The sequence below is a fragment of the Ambystoma mexicanum genome, chromosome 4p, assembly GCF_040938575.1.
Source record: "Ambystoma mexicanum isolate Mex_15411 chromosome 4p, UKY_AmexF1_1, whole genome shotgun sequence".
NCBI lineage: Eukaryota > Metazoa > Chordata > Amphibia > Caudata > Ambystomatidae > Ambystoma > Ambystoma mexicanum.
The window spans coordinates 1,047,423,418-1,047,449,672 of NC_090927.1; the positions used below are offsets into that span (position 1 = coordinate 1,047,423,418).

General features: G+C 46.2%; 1 protein-coding gene across 4 annotated transcripts in view; it reads left to right on the forward strand.

Moving 5' to 3' along the window:
• Positions 1 to 26,255, forward strand: part of MCM9 (minichromosome maintenance 9 homologous recombination repair factor) — a 907,286-nt gene that overhangs the window by 232,777 nt on the left and 648,254 nt on the right. For all 4 annotated transcript variants that reach the window (XR_011260482.1, XM_069606612.1, XM_069606614.1 and 1 more), the window contains exon 3: positions 21,676 to 21,992. Coding sequence is in view for 3 of the 4 variants with exons in the window: in XM_069606612.1 (XP_069462713.1) it covers positions 21,676 to 21,992 (317 nt within the window). In the remaining variant the exon portion in view is untranslated. The remainder of the gene's footprint in view (positions 1 to 21,675; positions 21,993 to 26,255) is intronic.

A 26,255-nucleotide genomic window follows, 5' to 3' on the forward strand; every position in this document is an offset into this window, starting at 1 on the left:
CTGTAATACACGTAGCCCGCTCCCCCAGGCCCGATCGCGTGAATAACTTCACGCGAACCCCTGTGATGCACGTACCCTGCAAATCGCGTGTGACACTTCCCGCGCACCCCGGTATACATGCACACGTATTTTTTGTCAGCGGGTGTCCGTGTTTGTGGGTACCCCTTTGCACGTCATTTTTCCTGGAGGGCCACAGTATGGGACATTCATCATGGCAGTATATAGGTGCTATTTGTTGGCGCACCTTTTGGCGCACATTTCTTACAGCCGCAGAGACGCTACCGCCTCCTTTCTTGTGGCGGTCGTGTTTGTGCCTGTGCGCTGGTTTGAGCGTGCGCTTTTTTCCCCTATTCTATTCCATGAATACGTGTTGTAGGCGAGCGTGTGGGCGTTCCGCGCACTTGTGCCCTGTACTTCCCCCGTGACGCCCACGTTTTGGCAAGTTGTTCCCCATTCCGAGTGTTACGCCCGTGTTCCGCCTACTTTTATTGCGTGCGCCGCGCTATGTGCGATTTTCGCTGTGGCCTGTGCGATTTTCGCTGTGACCTGGCGCACGCTGTTAGATGGCCTGTGCGCTAACGTGCGCCGCGCACTTTTTATCGCACATCCGCTGGTTTTCTCGCGCACGGCCTTCCATGAATCGACGTGCGCTGCTTTTCGTGCGATTTTCGCACGTTCACTGCGATTTTCGCTATTCCACTGCGATTCGCACGTTTATGCCCACTTGCGCCGCGCTAATTATTCCATGAATCGGCCTGTCAGTCTCATGATGCAGATATCCAGTGGCCGATATTTGAATGGAATGCCAGAGGCGTGTCCCATGGAAAGTAAACCTGGGTCATTGTTACAGCACACAACATCACCCAGAAGAAAGAGACAACACAGAACACATTTCAAAATTGCTAGCAGAACCGCTCACGCAATCCACACCCTCTACAGAAAATGCTATCTAAGAAACAGACAATGTTCCATGTTTCCCCAATACATGTGAACAAATTGGAAATATCACACACAGAAATAACCAAAGCATCTTCGCTACTGATCGCAAACCAGTATACTTATGGATGATTGGCTAGTATAGGAACCAAAATACAATGTATTCGACAGCTGCCTGATCGAGATTCTGAACATTATTAAATGTGATCATATATTGCATAAAATGATTTGTGGGGAGCCATAGGTGAAGTTTACTCGTGTAGTCAAAGGCACCAACCTGAAGATCAAGGGTAGCTGTGCACACCACCAGAACTCATATTAATGGTCTGCTCAACCTACACTTGGAAAAGTGCCTGCTGGAAATGTACTTTGTTCATCTGCTTTGTTGTTTAGTGGATCAACGTACAGTGCAATTTCAGGTTTTTCTAACTTTGTGGGACTCTAATCCCTTTTAAAAACCCAGTACTACAAATATCCGAAGGATTTCTTGTTCCCCGTCATTAGCCAGGCAAGGACACCCCAACAGATGTCGATGGACATTGATCTCGCTGGCCAATGGCTCTGGCTTGCTGGTGATGGACAGTGTGGCAGTCCAAGTTGTTCTCCGAAATACAGCAATTACCACTTCCAAGACATGGGGCCTCATTACGAGTCCGGCGGTAACCAAGGCGGTAAAACCACCTGGTTACCGCCAGACTCGTATTACCATTCCGCCTCCGTGATTCCCGGAATTACCGGGGCATTACAACCTCGGTTTCCCGGGAATCATGGAGGCGGAATGGTGTTAATCCCCATTGAGTCCTTTGGGACTCAATGGGAATGGGGATCATGGAAACACCGGCAGCATCTCGTAATGCTGCCGGTGTTTCCTCGTCCGCCTGCAGGCGGGCGGTGTTAAACCTGCCAGGTACAACCTGGCAGGAACATCACCTCCCGCCTGCAGGAGTCGGGATCAGGCGGTCCGGAAACAACGGTGGCGGCGGATTTACCGCCACCGTTATTTCCGGACCGCCTGATTTGTAATGAGGCCCCTGGAAACAAATAAAATAGTGAGTTCAGTGATTGTGCAAGTATCTGAATGTACATCTTATGTTGCCATGGAATAAAATGGTTTTATTAAATACATTAAACTGCTGCAATCCAGAGGAATGCAAATAGACCTGATAGCCACTGACGGGCAAGTTTCAATAGCCAAGGCCATGCAAGAGCGGTTCCCAGAAATACATAATAAAATAATATTAATAATAATTTAGCATTTATATAGTGCTACAAACCCTCAGGTATATGAGCGCTGCTTATTATTACCCACGGTGTGTGGTGCTCATTTAACGACCTCAGAAGGATGAAAGACTGAGTTTGGCCCTGCCGGGATTCGAACCTGCGTCAGCAGGCTCTGCACAGATGTCAAAGCGCGCGCCCTAAAGCCTCAATATGATGTATGGCACATCGCAAAATCATTTCAGAAAAGAATTACAGCCGATGCAAAAACAAAGGCTACAGAAAACATTTTATCAGTCTACCAGAAACCATCTTTGGTAGAGCTCAAAACCTTGTGATAGATATGTAGATATTCTGCTTGAAAATGGCGTTCATTGATGCACCATTGTTCTAACATACACTCTTTGAAAGAAAACAAACATTTCAATGAATATGCACTTGGACCATTGAGCAAGGAGCAGGAGCGTAAGAAAAGATGGTTGGGTCCAGGCTTCTCTCCTCACACAAACCCTGAGAAGATTGTGTACAACAAGACACTTTAAAAAGGGATGAGGGGACTCTTTGAGTTCTGCCACACTGGAGATTCGGAGGTGTTCCATAATATATGCCTGAAATACAAGCCTAAAAGGTTGCATTTTGGCATAGACGGTATGGAGACCAGAACAAGACTGGCTTTACTTGCACACAACAAGAACTTTGGAAGGGAACAAACAAAAACTGCATGAATTTTCAGGATGCCTTGTTACAACAAGGAGTTTACCAAAAGAAGCAAACAGTCGGTGGCAAAGCCATTCTTCCAGCAGATGGATTTTGAATTTGTGAACGATCTGACATTGAATATGCTGGCCATGCAAATGCATGGAATCCAAATTTTGTTCCCAGGGCCCAGCCTATGCCACGGAACATTGCAAACAAGGTTTGCCCTCCCAAACTTGAACTTGTTGAAAGGTTGACTTCAAGATTCAAATCGTGTGGCTCTTGTCACAATGTTTGACAAAGCCTGTTTCAAGCTATTGCGCAGTGATTGGAAACTCTTTTCGTTGTACAATAAATAGTATGCCACTTGAGATGGAATTGTTAAATCATTTAGTTTTAATTAATTACTGTTTGTGAAGTAATGTCACTGGATTGGCCTTAACATTTCTATTTTTCTTTGATTTTTGTATTTATTACCATCAATGTAATTGATTTATATTCAAACAATAAATGTCAGTCTGATTATTTCAAGTATGTGACTAAAATCAAATGTAGAAGAGACTGGTGAGCTTAAAACCAACAGTTACCAGGAGCTACTTTTGGCTCCCCAGGCCAACTAATGTAATGCTATAAACTAGCTCCTTGTTCCATAGTGGTAGCTCCTGGTAACCGGTTACTTCTGGACACACAGGCACTGCCTGTAATATCTGCTTATCCAATCCTAGTTTCGAGCCCTGTTTGTAATGAACTCACAGTAGTTAAGATTGGAGCAGCAGACATACAGAAACTCAAATATCTCCAAAGCCGTGGTCCTCTCCAGGCTGTGGATTACTGCAACAGCCTCATCTTCAATCAGCCTAACTCTTCCCTTCGCCCCCTCCAAATAATCCAGAATAGGACTGCAAGACGTACACTTGGCCTAAATACCTGCTGCATCATCCAGAAGACTTTCTCGGGCCAGGGGCCCCACTACATCTGACTCTTTCCCTAAATACCTTACTCTTAGAGACCTTCGGTCATCTAGCTTCAATTGTCTGCAGATCAGATGCTCTTCCAAGCAGAGAGTGTGGGGGTAAATCCCTTTCCTCTGCAGGAGCATACATCTGTAATGGCCTCTCTGCCCCTCTCAGGCTTCTGTCTAATCTCCTTAAGTTCTGGAACATTCTCAAGACCCAACTTTTCTCTTCTTCATTCCCCCTCCCTCCCCTGCTAATGCCCCCTCTGTTGCATTGACTGACTGCCTATTACCTTTTCAGCTCCACAGGACACCAGGCCCACCTCGCCCACTATACCCCAGGACCTTTCCCTGTCCCTTTTACCATGACAAGCCTGGCAGGTGTGTATCCCTACCGAGCCTGGTCCACCCCCATCCTCGTTCTTCGCATTTGATCTTCACTCCCTGCTTCCCCTGGAACTTGCCCACCTGGCCTCCACTTAGCACTTGCATAGCCCCATTGGCCCTCTTCTTCCCCTCCTCCTTGCAGTTGCATACCTCATCTTGCCCCACACCTCCCTAATACCCTAGCATTTTCCCTTCTGCCCCAACCTACACCACCCTCCCTTCTCTACGTCCTTCCATCTGCACTTTTTCTTACTGCTCTTGCATGATCCGAATGACACAAGGCCTAGTAGGACCATTATTGTTTTTTTCTTCCCTGCCCACCACCCCACTTTTGTCTGGTGGCACCTTGAAGCACAATTTTTTTGTATAGGCACTTTTAAAATAACCAATAAAAAAATAAGTCTAACCTCGCTGGTAGGTCGGAATTATGATAAGTGGCTGCAGATAGCAATAGGCCAAAGATTTATGTGCCACTGTGTTGGCCAACATTGAATTAATGAGCAAAGGAATATGTCTTGCCAATGCGCACTATGAGCATGCGCCTGTGGCCTTTGCACATTTACATCTTACTGTGGAGGCCCACATGTGGAGGACAACCAGGCGTGCATGCATCAATGCAGAAATCAATATGATTGCTGGACTAGATATATACAGAAGCCAGTAAGCCTTTTAAAACTGTACTCATTCAAGGCATGCTCAAATTTTAGTCATGTAAACTTTTTTCTTTTTATTGTTGCTCATTGCACGTGTTGCCCTGGCTGCAACAGTTCACCCAGCCTGATGCAAAATCGCCCCTGCCCCACCTCACCCCTTCCATGTCTGTCCATGCGCATATATATATATATATATATATATATATATATATATATATATATATTAACCCGCCACTTTTGTATTTGAATGCTGTTTATTTTAGAAAAGAAGTGGCCCACTTTGGCCCAAAAAACTGCCCCACACTATTAATTTCTTTTTTGGGTGGCATTGCCCTATTGAAGTATAGAGAAATCTGAGCCTGTCTGAACCCAGCCTAGGGTCATCTTTGAAAGAATACGTAAATGTTGTGCGACCAGATGCATTGATACTGTTCAAATGGATGTAAATATTTTCATATGTGGTATACTTGAAATATTTTGTGTTTCACTGCACAGCATGCCATTAATATTGTTCAATTTTGTGGCATGTGTTCCCAAAACGAAACTCCCTCTTTCACGCTGTGAATGCTGGATGAAGGGCCGCATTGTTATGTGTCCTTGAATCCACTGCACTATCAATTTGAAGGCCAAAATGTGTCGAATATCCACAAAGAAGTGATAAGATTCACTATATTGTAAGCTTAAGTAGGAATGTTAAGTTTCTATTACTGAGATATGTCTTTCGAAGCAGTTGGTCATTCGTCACATGGGGAGAATGGAAACACAAGACGCAATGGGTCTCATTACACGTTAGGTGGTAAGGGAATAACGATACCGGTAAGGGATTACCGGTATCGCTAAAATCCCTTGCTAATTACGACCCGGCCAACCGCTATTGGCGGCACCGCTAATAACGGTGCCACTAATAGCGGCCAGTCCGTGGGCGTGCGACCCCTCAGGTCGGCAATAGCAGCACGCCGCTAATAGCAGGCCATTACAAGCCATGCGGACATGCAAATAGCGATATGGTATTGGGCAAAGAAGCCCATACCGGCATGGAGGAAATACCGGCATCGCGAACCACCCGTTGAGAGACCTGAGTAGTGTTCCCACCTGCCACAGGTGGCCACAATCAGCACAGGTGGAGGCAATGGAGACTGGGGCAGCAGAAAAGGAGCCCACCACACCCCTTCCCACACCAAGATGGTTCCAATACTTGCAGCATTACATGGGCTGGAGGACATGATTGCATTGCAGCACCAACAACAACAGGCAGCACAGAGGAGACGCAGGAGGATGGCGAGGCAGGCCCAGCAAGCCCCACCAGTGCACCTAGTCATACCACAGAGGCAGCCAGCAATCCCCAGGATTCGAGCCAGTCCATTCAACCTAACCCCTAAGCAGATACACACTCTGTACCGTCTGGACCGGGATACTATCACCACCATTGTGGACATGATTCACGATGACATAGTGAGCCTCATAGACATCCGTACTGCCATCCCCCCTCTACTGAAGGTGGCAACTGTGCTCCACTTCCTGGCCACAGGCACCTACCAGCATACGGTAGGGCAGATGCATGGCATTTCACAACCAGTATTCTCACGGACGCTGACCCAGGTGCTCGATGCCCTCCTGAAGCACACAAGTGAACACATATCCCTGCCAGGGACTGCCCAGGAGATATCCAACACCAAAGTTGGCTTCTACTCACTGGCAGGCATCCCAAGTTGCATCACGGCCATCAACTGTACCAATGTGGAATTGGTGGTCCCACATCACAATGAAGCAGTCTACCAAAACAGAAAGCAATACCACTCCATCAATGTCCAAATGGTATGTGACTCAAACAAGATAATTACACATTGTTGTGCCCGATATCCTGGATCAACCCATGATTCAATGGTCCTGCGGAACTCAACGATACCACGCTACATGGAGCGACATGCAGGACAACGTTCGTGGCTACTTGGTGAGTAGCAGAGCAAGCACATGGCAGTGTGATGTGGGGTGTGATTGGGGGGGAGATGCATACTCCAACTGGGTGTGGACTGTCGTCCGTACAATACATGGCCATACAGATGTACGCCAATGTCCACCAAAGCAGCCCACAATGGACCGGACACAAAACCACATGCAAGTTGTAAGCTGCACAACAAAGACATTAATCCATAACGCCAAACATGACACATCTATCCACATGCACATTGCACATCATACCATAACCTATATGACACAAAGCAGCAACATGCAGCCAATATGCATAATGTAAATGTGCGTTGAACAACATCACAACAGATATGCGCCCTTGAGTGCATGCAAAGGGATCACCTGTAGCCAATGTACTGAACCACACCCGTACACCAATACTGAAGTGCCGCTTCACAGCATGGGGACATCGGAATCATAATGGCAGTACACTAGCAGTGTGGTACAAAGGATGTCTGGGCCCAGGAACACCTAGGACCTGTCCACACCCAGGAAATGGCAATTACTGCCAGAGGCATGCACTTGCAGGGACTAGCTTACCTTCTCACATTGCAATTACACTGATCCTCTCAAGCATGCTGGGATTTGTGGATGCCAATCACAATGCAAACTGAATTAGTGTGAAATGTACAGTTTGCAATTGAGGTGACCAGTAACAAATCCCCATTGTTCCACCCATGCAGGTGATGCTGGCTATCCCCTGAAGAGGTGGCTCCTTACCCCTGTATGGAACCCACAGAACAGGCACGAAGAGGAATACAACCGTGCACATACCCGTACCCACGTTGTGATTGAGCAGGCATTTGGCCTTTTGAAGACACGGTTCAGGTGCATAAGCAGGTCGGGTGGGGCACTCCTGTACGGCCATGACAAGGTGGCCAAGATAACCATGGCATGTGTCATGCTGCACAATATGTTTATCAGACGGAATGTGCCACCGCCCCCTGACGTCGAAATGCAACCACCTGATGGGGATGAGGAGGGAGGGGATGGGGCTGCAGATCATGCAAGAGGCGATGCCCAGGAGGGACGCGATCTGCCTCAGCATCTGATCAACCAAATATTCTGATTCACATGGTTCAACTCTGTTGGATGGATGTGGGTATTAGTGCACTGGTGTTTGTGTTGAAGCGCATAATGGGCCCTGTTCCCCAATACAGTTCACATACACAATGATGAAGTCCAGGCCTGTGTCTCAACTTGTCACCAGTGTATTAAACATGTCATGATAGGAAAAAGTGCTTGTCCCCAAATATGCAACCACCCTCCCCCACTATACTCCCAAGACACCCTTTAACCCCTCCCCCACAACACTCCCAAAACACCCTTACCCCCCTCCCCCACAACACTCCCAAAACACCCGTTCCCCCCCTCCCCCACAACACCCCCATGTGTGGTTTGCACAATAATTTTGGTGTCCTGATGCACATGTGCCAGCTAGAACCTGCTGGCCCTAATTCCCATTCCCACCACCACCACCATTTGGAGGTTGCGAGGGTGTGCGCCTCATGGTGCGCAAGGAGCGGCAGCAGGGGCTTGTCTGCCTTGAACTTGCAGAGGAGGAGGTGCCTGTTTGTCCCTGTGGTGGTGGTGGGTACTGTCAGTCCATCGCATCCGCTATGCGCATGAGGACCTGCCTCAGTTGGGCCATCTCCTCACAGAGCCTGTTGGTACAGGCTTCCATGCCCTCCCTCGACTGCCTAGCATTCTCCCTCACCTCCTTCCTCAGACGGGCAGCCTCATCTACATGCAGGCCAACCAGCGCTGTAATATCCTCCTGGCGCTGCCTGATGGTGGCCAGGTCATGGCCACTGTGGCCAGTTCGAGGGGTGGCTGCTGCACCTTACTCTATGTCTCGGCTATCAGGTGAGGCCACCTGTGCGCTCCAGCACCCTGCCGTGGTCTCGTCGCCAGACTGGCCATGGCTACTGGATCGTGGTGTTGGCGGTGGGCTTGCTTCTCTGGATCCTGGGGGGCTGTGGGTCTGCATTTGCATGGGGATGTCACTGGTGTCCTCCACGTCAGACAGCGGCGCAGTGGCTGCTGCCTCACCAGTCGAACTGGTGGCGGCAGAGCGTGGGCCCTCCGTGGGTGTTTCTTGTGTTGGGGGGGATCACAGCAGTGGGTGTGGCAATTGTTGCAGCCGTTGATTCAGGTCTTGGTGCAGTGGCACTCTTGCTGTGTTTGCCCCTCTGCAGGTGCTCACCTCTTCCTGTGCCCCTTGATGGGGTGGCGTTGTTCCCTGTCTCCTGTGCCCTGTTTTGTTTTTTGGCAGGGGGAGCCTGAGTCGCTGTGTCCTGTTCATCGCTGTTGGTCTGTGTGCCTGTGGGGGACAAAGAGGGTGATGGTTCAACGTGCTTCATGCCGATTCTGTTCATCATGCTGTTCTGCGCATTGGGACTTCATTAGTGGGCATTCAGGTCATGGGGCTGTTGAGTGGGTCATCCATGCATGGGTCTGCGTGGCACGTGTCTGTGGTGATGCGTGCATGTGTGTGTGTTGGGGTGTGACACTCACATGGGCAGGGTTGTGTGCATGTATGTTTGTGGCCGCATCCATGAGGTGGATCTGGGCTCACATGGGGAGGGGAGCCTCACCTTTCATAGTGCATCGTTTCATGTATATACTCACCTCCATCTGATGTTGTGGGTGCACCACGCTCCATATCCCCGACTCCCTCGATGGATTCTACACCAATCGAGCTGGCGCAGGTCTCCTCCCACTCCGAGTTTGATGGGAGAATCAGTGCCACCCCCTGTGGCCATGGCCAGCTTACGATTAGCAGACAGTATGCTGCGGACCCGGAGGTGGAGATCGTCCCACCACTTCCTGCAGTCTTTAATGGTGCGGGTGGTGGTGCCCACCGCACTGACTTTCAGGGCCACCTCTGCCCAGATGGCCTTTTTTTTAATCAGGGTCTGCCGCTGCATGTCAGTCGCAAAGACAACATCTGCGTTTGCTGCAAGGGTCTCTGTCAGCATTATCAGCTCCTCATTTGTGAATTTCTCCTTGCGCTGGCGGTCTGCGCCTTTCTTGATTGCCTTGGGCATTGTGAGGGGATCCTTGAGGCTTTGGTATGGCACTGGTGTGGCAACAGGCCCTGGGGGCAGAGTATGGCAACGGATTGTGTTTTTAAAGATGGTGCTCTTTCCCGTTCCTGTGCGATGACGCTATTTCCGGTTCCGCAATTTTACGGTGACCGCTAATAGCGGTGACCGCTATTTGCATGTTGCAGGAGGTCGGAAGTGCTATCAGCGCTTTCGTCGGTGCCGCTAAGGGTCTTTTTGGGGTCTTTAGCGGCATGGCGGTAGGGTCATTACCGGCATGGCGCTGTGCTCGTGTCCGCGTACTCGTAATAGCGCGCAATTAGCAGACTCTTGCAAAGGCGGACACGTTAATAGCGCCATGTCGGTAAAGGCCGGATTTTACCGCGTACCTTGCAATGAGGCCCAATGTAAGGTAAGTTTTAAATAATATTTATGCAAGTGAGGATGGCAAGTGTGCTGTATGCTACATGATTAACGTTGTGACTGATGAATGTTGAATTTGATGCAAATAATAGACATCATACATGTTAATTGTAACTTAAATTGATAGTTAACATAAATATGTACTGTGTATATACAATTTATAAATTGGGTACTCATGCCTCGAGAAATCTTTAAAAAAACGTCTAGACTTGCAGGTCGAGTAACTTAGATTATCTACTGTACCTTAGAGAAATGCATGCACCCCACAAACTGGATGGCAGTTTACTCTTTACTGAATAAAAAGTGCACACTCGACGTAACATTACTATACTGTCCACATACGTTTTCATAACAGCAAGAACTAAAACAGCTTAGATTTTTTTATTTAAAACGAGTCAGGAAATATCGGCAAGCATATTTTGTTTTTGTAGTGGAACATGGCGACACATGAAACCTGATCTATGCAAAAATCCAGATATTGCTCACTGGCAAACACTACTACCCGGGTATATGTAAAGTGCATGTTGCTCTTCCTGCTACCTTTCAGATATGTAATTTACTCTTAAGAGTAATGCAAATTGTTACTCAACGCTTCATGAAAAAATTCCTGCTTGCTTGTGATGTAATGTCAAATGTTATTATTATCCTACTTAATAAAGCTCAATTTAACAGCCTTAGAAGGTGGAAAAGCTGAGTTGGCCCTGCTTGAACCTCGAACATGAAGTGCACTCTGGCCACATGTGAGAGTAGAACACTTAACTGGGAGCTGCTTTGAGGATTTGTAATATATGCAGTCTTCTGTTCCATGCACAGCAGAGATCTGGGGCAGGCATGTAGTACAAGGACACAAGCGCAAGCATGGTGCATCCTGACATGTAGCATACTTAAGACCTACAAATGTGCAGAAACGCTCTCAGATGTACATATACCCACACATAGTCTCTTATACAGAGAACACACAGATAAACAGACACAACTCACAAACATACACACAAATGATCAAGCACACATACAGAATTCCACGCACAAGCGGCAAGAAAATAACAGAGTCCCACAATGCCACAGACGTAAACGAAACCATACTGATACGAACACGCATAAACCTAAAAAACACACACAGTAACACATGCACAGACACGCGCACCCACCCAAGCTTCAGAGACCTTTGAGGACTGGCAAATGGGAACAAATGTCAACAAAAACAGGGGTCTATTAAATAATGCAGAGACTGCTTACTGCTGCGTTCTGATTTGAAAAAGCTCAAAGTGCTTTTTGTCTCATGTGCTGCCAGAATGTTTGAGGATAGAGGGCACCTACAGCAGGGTTTCCTTACAGATATGTCATCACATCTTAGATGCTTCTGTTATAATGACAAATAAAAGCTTTGATGTGACTTCTTTTATCACACTTATTTTCCACTTGGAGCTACTGGTTTGTCTTCTCTCTGCTCTGGATAAAATTTCTAACCCTTCTCACATTGAATCTTCTTTAATCTAGATGCCTGCTGGTTATCCGCCCTTGTGTCCTGCATTTTCCTCGTTTCCAACTCCCTCGCCTCACATTGCCATGGAGTTTGTGTTTCCCTCATGCTGTTCTTGTTGCTCTCCCTCAGAAACAATGCCTAATGAACAAAACACTTGCATCAATTAGAATGACATCCTATATCACTGGGTTACTCATTCAAATTGATATTTACTCTGGGAAATGTTAGACAGATTGTCCACTTTGAAGGTGACATTTAAACTTCTGAATGTCCACTTGAGGCCCCTCGGCCAGAGAAAGAAGGGCGCTCTTCCATATTAAATCCCAACAAGAATGAACATGACCCACCTTTGGGCAGGGCAGCTGCAAGAAGGAAATGGATGCCTTTCAGTTAACAGTCTGATACAGTGCAGACTAACAGATTATTTTGCTCCAGCTGTGTTCTGTCAAGTTTTCAGTTTTGTGTTAAGAAAGGAAGAAGGCCTTGCCTATGGCAAGAGGTAAAGTGCACAGAATTGCACAGGGAACAACTTAGGATCTAACAACGTGCATAAAATACCCAAGGCTTGTGTATGTATAACCCAGGAGTGCAAATAAAGTATTACCAATATACAATAAAGGAATGTAGGGTAAACACTTAAGACCTCCTTATAACCGAAAGGAAAGTCTGCAAACTCTTTACCCACTATGCTCTTACAGATACTGACAGCGCTAAACCCACGTAGCGGGCAAGCAAGTACAGATTCTGTGAACTGACACTCTGTAAAATACTGAATAAGGAACATTCAAACAGTACTCACGAGGACCGGAAAGACCACTAGAATGTCAGTAATATCACGAACCCTGTAGATCAAACAGGAACCCAGAAGGCTGTAAAAGCAAAGGGTTAAAGATAACAAAATACATAAAACCGTAGTCAGGGGAAAGTATGAATTGTGATGTTAACTTGTGAGGAAAACAAAAGGGGATACACGCTGGAACATGTTACAACAACACCCACACCTAATATACGATGGAAAGTAAATGCAGAGGTGCAATGGAAAATATGGAATGGACTCTGAATGAAGTAGGATCAGGAGCAGGGGAAACGCTATTACAAAAGGAAACCTATCCCACCCAACCAAGGGAAAAAGGTAGTAAATAAATACTAATAAGGTAAGATTAATGCATCAAGCTTTTCAGTAACCAGGACAGCATAAAGAGACAGAACGCACCGGAAACCTGGGCTGCAACTAAGAGTTAAGCACAGAGAAAGGCTGTCTGCAGACAGAGGAAGACAGAAAGGGAAAAGCATAAATCAATTAGCACATAATCCGAAATCCAGGGCAGAGGAACAAGATACAGGAGCTAAGGAACTGGGCACAAAGGCTAGGGACTGGAACTAGGTACAAGGCACAGAAACCAGGAACAAGGAACAGGAGACTAGTTACAACAGGAACACTGCTACAATGACCAGCGCCGGACTGAAGCAAACTGAGGCTTTTAAAGCTGCTAAACGAGCACACCCCTCAGGCGTGCCGCCTGCTGCACCTGCAGCCACAGGTGTTGCCTATCCTCCACCCAGCCTTGTGCTGCAAGGGAGGAGACGAAGCAGTGAGCCAAGCATTCTGGGAAGCAGGAGGTGAAGCAGTGAGCCAAGGCATTCTGGGAAACATAGTCATTTGATTTAAGTAACATGCTGGCTGCCAGAGAGGAGATGAAGCAGTGAGCCAGGCATTCTGGGAAGCAGGAGGTGAAGCAGTGAGCCAAGGCATTCTGGGAAACATAGTCATTTGATTTAAGTAACATGCTGGCTGCCAAAAACCTGGAATGGATCCGGAAGGGAAGTAACTTGGATTATAAGGGTTTAACATTCCCAATTCATCAGAACACTGTAGCATAGGGTTCGAAGGAAATGTCCAGTAGGGAATAAACCCCAAAACATGCCCCCAAGTGGCGGGAACGGGAGCGAAGGGAGCGAGCCGTGACATTTTGATTCACAGGCTGCTTACCTCATGTTCCCAATAAAGTACCATGCAGATTGACCCTATGTTGGTCTTCCATATGTATAATAAGGCTATTCAGGAGCATTTGCTCCAAGTTCACTCACTGTTAGTGGATAATTTTGTGTTCTCAAATGTATTTTGCAGTTACTGTGTTAAGTAAAGGGGAAGTAGGGGACTGCCCCACAGGTACAGATACAGTGCACCAATGGGATCAAACGCACTCTGACCAAAAAGACCTCCTATAACACAGGGTTTAGCTTGATCGAAACCATAGATGTTGCAAACCAACCCAGCCCGAATTAGTAGGTAAATCCTTTTTAGAAACCTTTCACTACCGATTATGGTGACAGTTCTTCCAGGGTATGGGTTTGTAGATTTGGAATGAATCCCCTTGAATGCACTGAGATTACTCTTCCAGCTAATAGGAAGAGTATTTTGGAGAAACAACAGAAATTGGCAGAACGGCGTGCCGACATATAGTGCTCCTTCAGGAGGCCATTTTTTACAAAAAGAAAAGCACAGGGTAAAATATACTTGCATTATTTGCTTGCATCCTCTTGAGAAAAAGGTGGGGTATTTGAGAGAAACTGCAGAACACCAGCATAGTTTGAAACTCAATATAACTATTTTATTTGATTTATCTGCCCAAGGATGGACTCGAGAAATGTAATTGGAGCCTGTTGCAAAGTATTGCCGGATTTCAGGAGTTTGACCTGCTGTTCGGAGGGGAATTTAATGTAGTACAACCCTAACATAGACTATTCACGTCAGTCCTATTACTCATTGCACCACGTTTTGGGGCTAGCCTTTTGGCGCCGAATGTTTTGGCGAACGCCTTTTGATTGGTTATTTGGCGTAAGGGTCGTTTGGACGCGGCTGACATTGCATCCGCGTCTAAATGCCCTCTGCCAAATTGTTAGCTCATAATTTAGTACGGATTATGTCTTGCAAATGTCCCACGTTCACAGGTACTCTGCTTCACACAGCCTATGACTGTGTGACGTTTGTAGGGACTAATTCACTGCTCACAGTGTGGTTTTCAAAATATACTGCAAGGTCAGTTGCTAAATCATGAAATTTAGCAGCTGGTCCTAAATCCCGTCATCTAGAACTAGTAAAACATATATTTTAGGCATTTGTGATTTATCTTAGGTCTTTGGTACTATGAGGGCTGTTGGATCATAATGCTATGAAGATGTGTGCTACCTCCAAACCCTTCTGTACAGATGTTTGCTTCCTCTGTCATACTACACATCCGTCTGTAGTGCTCATACCAGTAGCTCTCTGGTACCAAAATCAGCCAGTGAGGCTACCTTAGCTAAACCACAGGTAGTCTCTCTCGTGTGAGACTTACTCCGACGACCAGGAGTCACAAAATACATCTAAGTTGTTCATTAGGAGCGCTCGCCACACTGTGAGTGAGGCTCACAGACTCCCTCCATTACAAAAAAAAAAGTTTTAATTATGTGTGAGGTGGGGGGGGGGGCGGTGTGCAGCCAACCTCCTCAAAACACAGGCTTAAACCCGTGAAAAAAACACTCATGTTACCAGAACACTGATTGTCAATCTGCTATTGCTTACTGGCTGGGCCCCTTCCCCTTAAATATTGTTAAATCTGTCGCCTCAACAGGAAGGGCATTCAGATGGCACCAGCCGCACTTAAAACCTCTTAGCAGAGTTCATCAGATGTCCTCAGCCTTTGTTAAAGGGGCCTCTGCATTGGCCTCTATGCAAGAGCACACCTTGCAATCTCTCTATCTATTTTAAATGTAGCCTTCCATGTGGCCACTTGTTAAAGCCCTATTCAGGTGGACGACTACCAGATAACTAATTTCAGGCACACATCATTGCAGGGCACACTCAGGGCAGCTAAAACAAACTCTGCTAACTCATTAAAGTTCAGACTGCAGACATGTGTGCAGGTAGTTTGGCCCAAACGTTCAAAAACAGAAAGAAAGAATATTTAAGAACGTGAAAGTTCCTTTTCCTAAATCCAGTCCTGAAAAATAGTTGGCTTTGGAAGGTGGGCAGAGTGCATATTTCCTTAACTATTTGAAGTATTGGTTAATGACAACTGTAATATTTGCAGAGCAGGCAAGTAGAGAGCTCCAGATATTACAGCACCTTAAACTGCACTGAGACTTAGGTGGGGCAGTTAGTTCTCTGGCGTCATCCGTCTTGTGATTGTGCCGCATAGTTAGCTGAATGTGCTTTAGTCATAATTAAGTAATGCTTTAGCTGTGGCTGTTTTAAAAGGGGCTTTCCAGTGAGTGATGTCGCAGGGTCTCGACTGAAAGCTGCATTGCCTGCTGGTGATGCAGCATTGAGCTAACTGGATGGCCCTTGTCTTGCTAGAATGCTGTGTCCTCATTCATTGCGAACGCTGCCCTACGGAACTTATTCTGATGTCACCAGCCACTGCTATCGCTGCCTTGTGTTGTGCTTGCCATTCATTTAGCTGACCATTGGTAAAACCTGCTTTTATCATCCTGGTATTGAATGTCCTCCCACTATTGTGCAAATGTTTTCATGAAATTAATGTTGTTGCTGTGTTGGTCAGGAAATCTGGTATTGGACCAACATGAATAAGGCTAAAGTGTTAACATCTATTATTATTTATGTTGGCCCAATGCAAGAACTGACAGCCTACAACAGAAAGTAGAATGTTTGTAAAAATTCACCCCCAAAGACAGGTGCTGTCATTACTGGTGCCAAAACATCCCTGCACTAAGAGGTCTCCGCGCCCTGATGGATGCATCCAACAGGGCGCACCCAAATGGGACCTGCAGCCAAACAGCCACACCAGAACCTCCTGCTCTGCCTATTTCTACATTAAAATGCCATGCGCTGTGCACTTTTGCCAACTATCGGCCTTAATGGATAGTACAATACATTTACTGGGGAAAAAAAAGATTTCCTAAAGATGTTCGCCTGCCCGGTCGAGTAGAAAATAAGTTACACAACCTTTCAAAAAAGTCCCCACCAATGCGAGCAGGCAAGGGGATTTTGCGTGGCCTGTACTGAAATATTTTTTTGTGTTCTCGATTTTACGTAGTTACATTATACCGCTGTGCGCCTGTCATGGGTACAGTTTACCAGTCGACGGATTCTTCAACCGCAATTGGACAATAATCCTCAACAAGGCATCTGTGATAACCATTATCCATTATCTGGGATGATCGCCAGAGACCAATCTGTCATTGTGCAGTTGCATTTATAAGGAGCAACGTGGCAGCCTATAGGTTCTGAAAACGTACGGATGTGAAAGTGTTGCATTTGAAATTTAAACCACTAATTTCTTCTCTGCAATGGAACGCCATGTGTGTCAATCAGAAATCGTCGATGGAGCATAATAACTTTCTGTAAAAAATGCAAAGACTGGTATTAATCAATCAATTAATGGAATCAGCATTATAAGATCAGCGTTCACATTTAAATGCGAGGATAGCTCTATGGCAACGCGCAGGTCTTGGAAGCAAGACCACACTGTTCGAATCCCAGACCCGTGCTTGGGGGGGGGGAGAAAACAAGCACGTTATAAATAACCTACCCATCCACAATGAAATTAGCACTTACGGGTTATGTGCGCTGTAGATAAATGCAAAAATAAATAAAATTTAACAAAAAATGAGAACCATGCGATGTTCGCTAGCTATAACCTCCATTGGACAAATGTAGCCATGTTTTTGTGGACTTAATGACCTCTTTTCAGCATTACCTCAAAATTAAAAGTACTTGTTACGCTCCTGCTTTATGCTGTTTTTTTCAAAATAAACAGTTCATCATTTTTGTGAAAAGAAACAAAGGTTTTGTGTCTGTTGTGGATGTGTGTGTTTATGTTCCTGGTTCTTCATTCAGTGTATGTTTGGCTACGCTGCCCACTAACATCCTTAAAGTAGGTGGTGCTGATCATGAGCATCTGGTGATGTCAGCGTTTGGGGCGGGTGATCTGAATTAGTGCCATGATGGCACTTGATTTTACGGCGATGGATCAACGAATAAGATTAGCACAAGATGGCGGTACTCGACCCGTCACTTTCGCAAGTGTTAAAGTGAGAAAACTCTGGTGAATTGTATTGGAAATTCCCTTACAAATGATCGATGTATGATCTAAAATGCATGCCCGAGCTATTGGGCCAATAACAATTCTGACTGCGCTACCCCTTTAATCCCTGAGACTGCTGAGATTATGGGGTAATACAAGGGTGTGGGAGCCATCTTGGTAAGAAAGTGATGGTTTGGTGGCAGTGAAATGTTAGCCATTGTCCGTGGCATATTGTAAGGCCAGCGGTGCAATGAGGAAAAACCCTGGCGGGGCAGACAAGGGAGCAAGAAGGCACTGGGTACTAAGAGACTTTATGGCGTGCCAGAGGGGAGGGGATGGCCTTACTGGAAATACATTGGTGCTGTTACTGGAATAAGAACAATTTGCACTGAAGGAAAGGAGGTGGAAGTGCAACTGCTAGCGTGAATCTGCAAGCATTGGGATTAAAGGGAGGTTATGTGTGGAAATTCACTTGAGCTAGCTATTAAGCCATCATTGATAATTGATGACATCACCAGTAGTGAGAAGTAAAATTAAGGTGTGAGAGGTTAGGCCAACGACCATAAACCCATGTCGAAGGAGATTAATTTTATGGATTTGTTATGGGTTGAAGTTACAAGTGAGTCTGGTGGGGTATGTAAGGAAGGCATGGTATAAACAGTAAAACGGACACAAGTGACCACAGTTAAAGGGTGTTTATTGAACTTTAAAAAGGGTTTGAAAAACGCCTATTTAATCCTAAATCTACAGATGGGAGCAAGCTACGAGCATCAAATAATAATAACACAGTTCTAGTGGTGTCTTGTCGAAATAAAAGGGCCTATACTAATAAACCTATTGCCAATCCTTACATCTAAATACAAATAGTGTGGAAAACAGTGTTTACGAAAAAGAAAGAAGTGTTCACAAAATGATATGTCAGGATGTTCAGGCTGTTGGCCTCCCTACCGCACGTTTTCAGCACGGGACAAGGCGGTAAACTCGAGCTTAGCACGGTCTCTGGCTTCTCTGGCATGAGGATACAGTTCAATCATTAGCATCAGGGCCCTCTGTGCCGAAGTCTCTTTGCCTTTGAAAGTTTCTTCTTTCAGAAGGCCTGATGTGACAAACAAAGTTCTTTTCCGCTCATGATTTCACAAGTACTCAATTTCTCAGGCGATTCACAATTCACCTCGGAAGCCCCTCAGCTGGGCTCAGGTCCTCTTAACACAATGCTCGATGGATTTTCATGCATACAATTTCCCGGCTGATTAACGGTTCACCCCGGATTCCCCTCAGCCAGGCTCAGATCCTTTTCAACACAATGTTCAATTAGTCTCCCTCTGCCGGGTCCAAACCTTTTTTTTCTATTTTGGCATCAACTTCCTCTACGCTATTAACATCGAAGACTTTTGATTGTTCATGGGATTTTACTTAACCCATTGCAGGACCACTTTGATTTACAATTGTTTGTCACTCTTTTTCGCTTGGATTCCTTAGAGATTTTCGAATGAGCACGCACATGGTGCCAGACCACTCTGTCTAAGGTATTGTATCTTAGCTTCAAAGTTCAATCACTCATCTTTTGTTCAATTTTACTCGCGTTGATTATCACATACGCCTCATACACTGTTCGCTTCAGCTTTCAATATACAATGTTGCTGCTTGCGACCTTGGCTTCAACACAGACCGGTCTGATATCAGTCTCCCCAACTCACCAGCTGTGCTTACTGTTGTAGGAGCCAAGGACAGTACCACAGTGGTAAGTTCTCCCCTCCTTGACTATCGACACAGGAGAGCTCTATGTCCCGACGACACACAATGCAGAATTCTTCAGTCTTGTTTCCTGGTCTTTCATTTTCTATTCTCGAAAGGTTCCTGAAAGTAACAGTTCCTTGTCAAAAAGGTCAAGGGTACTTCCCTCCTGGCGATCCCCTTCTGTTTTGCCGTATTTTACCTCCTATTAAACTGCTATCTTGGAACTGCTGTTTCGAGTGTGCTCTCATGCTGCGCCTTTTATCCGTGCGGGGAAGTGTAATTGAAGTCAAGTGTGTGTAATGGTCAGTAACGCCTGACCATTGTATTGGGACATGTCAGGTATACGGCTCGGGTGTTAGTCCGTTTTCTGTCATAGTGAGCTGTCTGTGAGAAAGTGTTTGTGTTGGGAAAAGGGGAGGGGCATTGAGTTCCTAAGTATCCTACCTGGTAGGATGGGGTAAAGGTGTTACAGGGATGGGGATACCGTGTCTCGCCATCTGGTGTCCCACTCCCACTGCCTGAAGACCCCTGACCCAGGTGATCCCCCCCCCCGCACCTATATCACCCCCAGAAACTGGATCCAAAAGCAATGGCCGTGTCCTGGCCCCCTGGATGACAGATCCCTGTGGCGTAGTGGGTGAGACACCTTCACGTTTCTCACAGGTAGTGTAGGTAGTTTTATCAATGTTCACCTTAACATAAATGTATATGATAATGTAACCATATTATTTACAATTTTCATATAGCACACCACAGACTGAATTGTGCCTTCTTCATAGTAGTTTGTGTTATTGGCCACAACTATGGTAGTCAAGAGTTTTCCAAATGTGCAATAGTGGTCCTTTTGTAAAATGTAGGATTGATTAATATCTTCACCCCTCCAATAAATGCAATTGATTTGTTGTCCGCTATTCTGATAAAGGAAACCATAATACTGGAGATCACATTTTTGGGGCAAATTGTGTTTTTTGTCTCTTGTTTCTGTTTATGGTTGGGTTTCTATGCTCAGACAGTGTTGATATCTGGGTCCCTATGCTTAGGCTATTTTGATGGTTGGCTCTCCATGCTCAGATTATGTTGATTATTGGGTCATTATATTCAGACCATGTTCATGGCTGCGTTTCTATCCTGAGACCATTTTGATAGTTGGGTCTCTATGCTCCAACCATGTTGATGGCTATTCTCTATTCTCAGTCTAAGTTGTTGGCTGTGTCTCAGTACTCAGACTGTGTTGATGGTTAGGTCTCTATGCTCAGACAATGTTCATGTTTGGGTCCCTATGCTCAGTCCATGTTGATGGTTGGTTTCTATGCTCAGCCCATTTTTATGGTTGGGCTCTCTCTGCCTGGACCGTGTTGTTGGTTTGGTCTTCATCCTCAGTTTGTGTTCATGGTCTTGTCTCTATCCTGAGACCATGTTGAAAGGTGGGTCTCTATGCTCGGTCCATGTTGATGGCTGGTCTCTATGCTCAGTCCAGGTTGATGGTTGTGTCTTAATACTCATACCGTGATGATTGATGGGTCTCTATGTTCAGTCCATGTTGATGGTTGGTCTCTATGATCAGTCCATTTTGATGGTTGGGTCTCTATGCTCAGATTATATTGAGGTTTGGTTTTCCATGCTCAGTTCGTGTTTATGGTTGGGTATCTATGCTCAGACTGTGTAGATGGCTTGGTTCTCTATGCCTGGACCATGTTGATGGTTGTAGTCTCTATCCTCAGATCGTTTCCATGGTTTGGTCTCCATTCTGGGAACATGTTAATAGTTGGGTCTCTATGCTCGGTCCATGTTGATGGCTGGTCTCTATTCTCAGTCCATTTTGATGGTTGGATCTCTATGCTCAGACATGTTGATGGTTGGTTTCTATGCTCACACATTGGTGAAGGGTGGGTCTCTTCGTGCAGGCAATGTTTATGGTTCGGATTCTATGCTCTGACAGTGTTGATAGCTGGGTCTTTATGCTGAGACATGTTGATGGTTGGGTTACGATGCTCACGCTTTAGTGAAGGGTGGGTCTCTTTGTGCAGGCAATGTTTATGGTTGGGTGCTCATATATCTGTAATAATAATCACTGAATAAATATTATGCAATTGTTAGCAGCACAACTTTAATTTAAGGATTTTGTGTTTCTTTCATTTTATAGATTTGCTTGTCTGCCCTGAACTAACCAGAGAGCACATTCCTAAAACCAATGATGTTGGCCGATTTCTCTCAGTCACAGGGACAGTGATTCGGACCAGTATGGTGAAAGTCCTTGAGTTTGAACGTGATTATATGTGCAACAAGTGCAAGTATGTGCTCCCTGTAAAGGGAGATTTTGAGCAGCACTACTCGTTCTGTTGTCCTACATCCTGCCCTAATGAAGAAGGCTGCAACTCAACCAAGTTCACTTGTATTACGAGTTCATCATCCTCTCCATCCAGCTGTAGAGACTACCAGGAGATTAAAATTCAAGAACAGGTAATTGGAGCAACCTGGCATTATAATGAATTAAATTAAATGTGTTGTTGACAAAATAGAAATGACGGTGACTGTCTGGGCTTTGTTCGGACGTCACTTGTGCTTTACCTAACAAGTCCATCAAATATAGGGATTGCTTAGCATTCACTTTGGTTACAGTTTTCAAGATTCCCGTAATAACGTACATAGCAAAAGGAATATTCTGTAACCTCATTATGAAAATACTTGCTTGCAAACCCCAAACTGAAAAAATATCTGTGTTGCTTACTTTTGCGTGGATGGATGCTGGGTCTGAGGAAAATTAAATGATGCGCCCACTACTCGATACACCTTGCGGAGGGTGGATGGTGTGGGGTTCCTTGGGCTTGTCTGCCCCTCAGAAGTGTTTTCCCTTTGAATCAGAACGCATGCCACTCCAATTATGGAGAATGTGGCAGGTGAAAATGTGTCTTGAAAAATATCAAATGCAAATAATGAAGATAAACACAAGTTGCAAAACCCATCCCCTCCCTATTACTGTGATCGACGTGCAACTTCAGGAGCAAACCACCACATTTTGTTGATGTAGAAAGAAACAAATTCAAACAGCTATCACTTGAAACAGCCGGCTCTGCTGGCTGAAAGACAGCTGAACACTGTGAAATGTTGTGGAAGTGCCTGTTGGCGAATTCAAAACGGTACCGAATGCTCTGTTCATGTTTAAGGGCTCAGGTAATACATTAAACTTTTTAAACGGCAATGAAATCCCCCAAAAATAATTAAATTGAACTAATAATAAGACTAAGTTTCAAAAGCCACACTATGAGAGAATAGTCTATTTGGGACAGGTATAATATGCCCCACCACTGATCAACCAATCCTCGGCCAGTTTAGGAAATCACTCCCTGGCTCAGTAATATAAAAGAAGGGGGGGGAATTGCCATTTAAGAAAGAAGACTTTAAGGAAGTAGAAGGGCTTTCATCCTCTCCCTGGATACAAAAGTAGAAGACCACTTTAAAAATATAGTACAGTTGCTGTTAACTGCACAGCATTTACTCTGGCAAGACTACACAAAAAGATTCAACCAGAAGAGCTGAAGCTGTATTGAAGAGAGGACTTACAGAGATTTCCTATCCAAAGAGTTTGCTACTAGAGCGAAGGCCTGTAGGCAAGTTGCTTCCTTGCGAAACTCGAGAAAAATAACCCCAGGCAGGATTATAAGACTATATTCTGTGTGAAAAAGACCCAGAATGAGGGGACGGAGGGAAATACTACTTAATGTCAAGAGTGTTGTGCGGAGAGAAACCAAGGTCATGGAGAAGTTGTAGAGTAACAAAGCTCAGGGAAGGACATGTGAGAAACCAAGCTTGCATTGAAGCCTGAGTGAAATGTGGAAGAATCCAATGTCGTAGAGAGAACTGAGACGGATGATGTGTTACAGAAGTAAGCGGTCATGGGGAGCCTGGCAAATTTGGGGTAACCCGGAAATCTTGTAGAAGGCATAACCCCAGGAAAGTTCTCCCTAGATAGCAATTTGATAAATGTTCTGTTTGCGGAATAGTGATGGATGTAAAAGTATTGGTTTACAGACATTTTGTCGGCCAACGTTTGAGAACTGTTGTGTTGTATGTACATTCAAGGTTAATGTTCAGGAGCTCATACATTCCAAATCTGTTTTTACTGTTTCATATGTTTCCTCAAATGTTATACCAATTTGCCTGAAATAATTGTATCTATGGTTTACTGTCTTAGGAAATATGGGCTAACATAATGGTAGAAACAGACATTTCCTATTTGCATAGATTGTTTTGTGTTATTTACAAAAGTGAAGCAAAAATAGCGATCGCTGTTTGACACCAAACGTGACTTTTTTGAGAGGTTGCCACTCTTCATTCTGCCCTATCGATTTTCTGTGCATGCACAACGATCCACCATCAGGCCTTGGGAAGCTAATATATGCCCAACTCAGAATATGTTTTGTATGTGTTATGGTATTTCTTCACAGGGAGGGTAGGGCGGCATAGTTGTAAGACTGGTCACAAACATTGTGAAATCACCATGGACTTACATTAGAATACATTTCTGTCGTGCCTACCGCCTGAACCGCTGGAAGGATCTTCACAAGGCGCAGATGTGTGGTATCAAAAAAGTGTGGTAATAATTGGGCCACCTGGTTGTTTAATTATGGGCAAAAAGTAGGTTAAAAAATGGAAATGAATGTGAAATTCCAAGGTGGCCTCTGACTAAGGGAGAACCCAGCCCTGGGCCCACTACGTAGAGCGAGATCGCACTAAAGACGCCAGCAATCCCGTTACGTATGGGTGGGGCGATGGTGGGAGTGCCCCCACCCACAGAACAGAGCCATCAGGTCGCCAACGTCGAGTTCCCCCAGGGGCCCACCACGGTACAGTGCCACCTCCCCCAGTGGAGTCCACCACCATCGAGTAGAGCTGCATGGGGAGGTCTTGAGCTCTGTCCCCCTTCACAACACAGTGAAGAGAAGGCACCAGGCTGCGGACGGCAACAGTGAAGTGCCGGCGAGGACCTGCAGCATAGAGGTGGTGAAATGGGAGCCTAGGCCCTAAGTAGTGGGGAAACTGCAAAGAGGCGGCTCGCCGACACAGGCCCCAGCACGCAGTGACAGGATGCTGGTCGGGGCCCATCGCCTGCCCTCCTCTTCCCAGTAGCACAGCGGCAGCAGGGAGAGCAACGCTGCAGGGGTGCATGGACATTACCAGCGGTATCTGCGGCCACTGGACAGAGCTGGGAAGGGAGAGCTGATGCCTCGGTTCCCCCTGCAACGAAGGTGTGAGGGAGACAGGGGTGGCATCGGCGCAGAGCTGGGCCGGTAAAGACCAGTGGCTCAGCAAGAGTGGGCGTGCCCGTGGCATGCACTGCCCTGCGAGAGAGAACAGAGGCTTGACTTATACGGTCTTCACCATCAGCGCTGGGAGAGGCTAGACCGGGCCCATCCTCTGTCCCTCCTTACCCCAAGCAGCTTCAGGGAGCATGGTACTGCGGGGGAGGAGAGGTCAAAGCCACCGCTGAAGCAGACTGTGAGCACAGGAAAAGCAAGCTGGCAATGCATGAACCTTGAGGGGAAGTCGGGCAATTCAGCTCCCCACGGCAGAAGGCACTAGCCCGGGAGTGGGACCCCTTGGAGAAAAGAGCGGAAATAAGGGGTGGGCCCTGCTCTTGAGTTGATTGAGGAGTGCAAGAGTGGGCTTATCCCATAGAGCCACAGGAGTGGATAACTGGGATCCCAGTGGCCATGTAAAGCTGCCACGTGTTGAGAAACCAGGGGAGCAGTAGGTAGCTGGGTGGAAAGACACTCGTAGCATCCGGGGGCAGCAGACCTAGACCCACTCCTGCAACAGGAGAGGAGTGTGGGAACGAGCAACAACCAGATGCCCAATGCAAAGGGGAAGGACACACCAGCCCATTCAAACGCACATCCTGCCTCGGGAAGGGCAGTTAGAGAGCCATTGGAAGCAACGTGTGTGGATTCAGCGGACCCCCATGAAGGGCACCAGCAGAAGGACGACCCTAGGGCCCCAGAGTTGGGAAAGGTGGCGCTCTGCAAAGAGGGCTTGAAGGAATGCCTTAAGGATCTTGAGGGAATGATCATGAGCACGTTTCAAGATCAATTCACGTCTTTGAAAGACGACCTCAGGAAATCCGTAAAGGGGCTTAGGGAGGACATGAGGAGCCTGGGACACAGGGTCAACACCACTGAGCAGGCCCCTAACGGAGATGTCAGAGGAGGTAAAGCAGAATATCAAGATGCTGGTACATGTAACAAGGGTGACCCAGAACCTCGAACTTCAGGTAGAGGACCTGGAGAATTGGTCGAGGTGATCTAATATTCATATAAAAGGACTAAGTGAGACGGTGTAGGACGCAGACTTACGAGGTACTATCCAGCAGTGCTCAGGATCTCCTACTGGACACTTTGATGGCTGTGGGGATTGATTAGAATTCACTGGGTCAGCTCTATTAGTACAGAGCCAGGTGCGAGGGCTAGAGATGTCCTGGTCCCTATGTCCTTATTTCGTCAGAAGGAGAGTGTTGCGAGTGGCTCGGGAGCAAGACAAAATCGCCATTAACGGATTGAGCGTCCAGCTATTACAAGACTTGGCTCTGACGAACCTGCAAAAACATAGAGCCATGGGGCCGTCGGTAAGGGCGTTAAATGCCAAGCAGGTTAAATACAAATAACCTTTCCCTTTGGTTTGCTCGTCACATTAGAGGGGAAACACCGACTAATGACCTGTGAAGAAGGG